The 4,492-nt window shown below is 44.6% G+C and overlaps 1 protein-coding gene across 1 annotated transcript; it reads left to right on the top strand.

Annotated features, from left to right (window-relative positions):
- Positions 1-332: 332 nt before the first annotated feature.
- Positions 333-1,295, top strand: LOC149169266 (uncharacterized). Its single transcript, XM_089425137.1, has one exon. The coding sequence runs from the start codon at positions 333-335 to the stop codon at positions 1,293-1,295; it is 963 nt and encodes a 320-aa protein (XP_089281263.1).
- Positions 1,296-4,492: the final 3,197 nt, after the last annotated feature.

Here is a 4,492-nt window from a genome sequence, read left to right on the forward strand (position 1 = left end):
AAGAAAAGCACAGGAAGAGCAGTCAGCTCAAGAGGCTCATCCAGAGGGCTTGCAACTCTTTGGACAGAAGATCTCTTCCAGCTGAACAAATATCATGAGACCCAGCACTGGATCTACACGGAACTAATGCATTGCACAAGTAAGTTAACCATCTCCCTTTTCAATCTTTATGTACCTGTCCTGTATTCTGAAAAGAGGGACTGTTGGAATTCCCTCACTGAATTCCTTGAGCAGCACTCCCCTAGCAATATCATTCTTGCTGGGGATCTAAATATTGTTTTAAAAGCTAAATAAAAAGGGGAGGAACTAATAACAGAGACCCCATGCTCCCCATGGTGGAAGACCTCATCCAGCAGTGGGATCTTCTCGATTTCACTCCGGTCAAAGGGTTCTACACATGGTCCAACAACCGAGTGGGTGAGGACCATATCTCTGCTCGACTGGACCGATTTTTAGTCCAAGGTGCTCTGATGATGAACAAGAAGATAATCATCACCAAAATCCTACCCAAATTGACCTCAGATCATAAGCCAGTCCAGCTCATTCTGGAAGATGAAGAAGACCTTGGCCCAATTCCCTTTCGATTCAGCCCTCTTTGGATAGAAAGGGAAGGCTTCATAGATACAGTGAAAACTGCATGGGCTAAACCAGTCACTGGGTCCTCTAGTTATGTGTGGGAACAAAAGCTCAAAGCCACAAAGCAAGCCCTGAAGGATTGGATAAAGAAACCTGCCCCAAATCCAACCAGCCAAAGAAAAGAAATTGTTCAGTCCCTAGAGGCTCTGCAAGTCGAAATGGAAAGCAGAGATATTACCCCAACGCTCCTTGACAAAGAAGTAAAAACTCAATGTTCAACATTTCGATCTTTCCGGATGGAGGAAGAGTACTGGAGAATCAAATCTCGAAGTCTGTGGCTGAAGGCTGGTGACCAGAACACCACCTTCTTCCATCGCCAATATCGAGCAAGACTCTCCAGAAACCATATCTCTGAAATAACAACCACAGAGGGGCAGATCTGCAAAGGGTTCAGCCAGATAAAAGAGGCAGCCGAAAGACATTTCAGACAGCTCTACACCACAGGTAACCATGCCAATGAGGAGGAAACTGCTGACCTCCTCTCCAACATTCCTCTTCTGGTCAGCCCTGAAGACAATTCCGTTCTCATCAACCCCATCACTGAAGAAGAAGTCAGCAAAGTCATTTGGTCTATGGATCCGGACAAGGCCCCGGGCCTGATGGATTCACCATACACTTTTATAAGACCTGCTGGGACATCATCAAAGCTGATCTTTTAAAGATGATAAAAGGATTCATGGAAAAAGCCAAGGTAGGGGGAGGAACTAATTCCACCTACCTCGCCCTCATTCCTAAAGAAACCAACCCCGAAACATTCACCAGATTCAGGCCAATATCGCTTTGTAACGCCTCATATAAAATTCTGGCAAAGCTTCTAGCCAACAGGATCAAGCCACTGCTCAACAGGCTAATCTCCAGCAATCAAGGTGGCTTCGTAGAAGGCAGGCACATCTTGGATAATGTCATCCATGTGCAGGAGATAATTCACTCAAGCAATCAGCGAAAAGAAAAAGGTATGCTGATAAAACTTGATATGGCCAATGCCTTTGACCGAGTCAACCACTCCTTCCTTTACAAAGTCCTCCATTCCTTTGGCTTCTCCCCCCATTTTGTCAATCTCATCACTGCCTGCACTCACAACCCCTGGATTGCCCCTCTTGTAAATGGTCGACCTACCTCTTTTTTCCAAGCTCAGAGAGGACTCAGGCAAGGATGCCCGCTCTCTCCCTTCCTGTACATCCTGATGGCGGACTCCCTCAGTAGAAAGCTATCAGCTGAAAAAGTTTCAGGCTCCCTCCCTGGCCTCAAACCCTCCTCTACTTCTCCAGCTTAGAACCACGCTCTCTTTGTGGATGACTCTCTACTCCTGGGAGGTGCCTCTGTTAAAATAGCCAAATCCTTTGACTTTGTTCTCAATTTCTATTGCAGGGTCTCGGGAGCCTCTATCAATGAAAAAAAAAGTGAAGTCTTTGGCTGGAACATTGGGCAGCAAGAGCTCACAAGTATCTCCAATCTGCTTGGCTTTAAAGGATATGCTCAATGGGAAAAGATAAAATACCTTGGCCTCCCCATCACAAATGGCTTCAATAAGAGGTCGTTGTGGTCTGAAATCATCAGCAAAATCAAAACAAAAATTACAGTCTGGGGAGGATATTGGCTCACAAAAGGAGGCAAAGTCATCCTGATCAAGACTGTCTTATCGGCGCTCCCAATTTATCAAGCAGCCTTCCTTCTCGCCCCAAAAAGTGTGACGGACCAAATCTCCAAAATCCTCCGGGACTTCCTCTGGCAAGGGGGGAAAGGAAATCAAAATAAATTCCATTTAGTGAAATGGGACGTGGTCAAGCGCCCAATCTCTGAAGGAGGTCTTCAAATTCGTGATCCAGCATTAGCCAACCTGGCGTTGGGAGGCAAAATTATATGGAAACTTTTCAAAGAACCCAAGCACCCTGTCTGCGACATGCTGAAATCAAAATACGTCCAAAAGGTGCCGCTCAGAAGTATACAGACAGCCCAAACAAATAACACCTCCCAGGTCTGGAAATTATGCAGTAAAACTCTGAATTTCTTCATACGCAAGGCATACAGGATCCCAGGGAACGGCAAACACATAAATTTGTGGCACGACAGAATAATGGACCGTGACCCCCTCGCAGAAATTGATGAAATTGCAGAGCTAAAAAACTGGCTGGAACACGTAGGGATAAATAGTCTTTATGATTTGTCAAATTGGGATTGCCATGACGATTGGCAAGGCTGGGACTTCTTTGGAGTTCCAGAACGGCTAAACCAGCAGAAGTGCGCCCTTGAAGAACTGTTAGAGGAAGCGGCCCCAGTGAACAGAAAGATGAAGGATAGCTGGGGATGGGGGCGATCTGGAAGCTACACAACAGCTGCAGCTTATAATGTCCTCCAACCAAACAGGAATTGCAGTAAACCGCCGGATTTTTGGAAGAAAGTTTGGGAACCGCTAGCTCTACCCAAAGTAAACTTCTTCTTTTGGATGCTGGTCCACAACAAGCTGTTAACTGGAGACAACCTAATGAAAAAAAGCATAGCTGGGCCGCATAGATGCGAGCTGTGTAGAAGTAGCTCAGAAACAGCCAAGCACCTCTTTATGGAATGCAAGTTTGCCAAAGAAGTATGGGGACTCATACTACACGAGCTACAAATCACAGTCCCCTCTTATAACTCTGTTGCTGATCTATTTGACTCATGGAATCAATGCTATCCCAACAAAATTCCCAGCAAGTCTTTTTGGAGAAAAGTCTGGAACGCTATCCCCAAATTTGTATGCTGGCAGATCTGGCTGACCCGGAATGACCTGATATTCAATGAAAAGTTGCAAGCTCCTTTCTCGACAGTGGTAAAGGCCAAATCCCTTCTCCTTGAAGCAACCCAACAACAATATTTTTCAGAAGACTCTTTGCTTCTCCCCGAAGAAGAGAGGTGGTTGGGCCCCCTCTCCCCCCATCCTCGGAAGCAGTTATCAGCCCCTCATGCAGTGAATCCGGAATGGCGTAAAAGAGACTCCGAAGCCAACATCCAAGAATGGTGACGAAAACAAAAAATAACCACGATTTTCTTCGATGGAGCCTCCAAAGGCAATCCTGGGACAACAGGAGCTGGAGGGGTCATCTATGCCTCGGACGGTTCAAGAAGGGACAGCTTTTGCTGGGGCATCCGGCAGAAAACCAACAATCAAGCAGAGATCCAAGGCCTTCTCAAAGCTTGTCAAATAGCCAGAGACAGAGATGACAAAGAATCCCAAGCTTTTGGAGACTCGAAGATCTTAACAAAAAATTTAAACACGGGAAAAATGTTTAACAATTCAAGTATCAACAAATCTCTGAACAGATTAAAGAGAGTCCTGCTCGACTTCGATTCCTACAAATTCCTCCGTATTCTCAGAAGCCTGAACAGTGAAGCAGAGCTGATGGCGAACAAAGGTTGTACTCTTGGGAAAGGACAACTCCTCATAAATGACGAAAGCTCTTTCCACCCCTGTAATCCATGAGGATCCTGCATATTGTAACAGCATAAGAAACAGAAATAGAAGCAATGTAATGATGGCTGCCATGGCGTAAGTCCAATCTATTCTTCAAATTAATAAACCATACCCGTTTCAGTGAAATATATATATATATATATATATAACATTATTTAATGTTAATATCACATCTCTCATATTAATTGTGTTTCATATCATTATGACAATGACCATTAAATCACGAGTGTTCTAGTAGGGTTAAGGTTTGGTTCTACAAAGATATTTTACAAACCTTACTCGCATCTAAAGATTAGTGCAACCGCCATAGAGAGACGTATCAAATTTGGACACTATCATTGTTATCGAATCTAATTACATTCACGAATTCTCACATGGGGCCTCTCCTACCAAAAAGTTATGACTAGG

This window comes from Pinus tabuliformis, chromosome 4_2 (assembly GCF_031772625.1).
Source record: "Pinus tabuliformis cultivar Carrire ecotype Pingquan chromosome 4_2, CPIR1, whole genome shotgun sequence".
NCBI classification, from domain to species: domain Eukaryota; kingdom Viridiplantae; phylum Streptophyta; class Pinopsida; order Pinales; family Pinaceae; genus Pinus; species Pinus tabuliformis.

What these genes read in the sequence shown, in the direction of transcription:
- LOC149169266 (XM_089425137.1), top strand. Translation starts at nt 333, where the DNA reads ATGGTGGAAGACCTCATCCAGCAGTGGGATCTTCTCGATTTCACTCCG.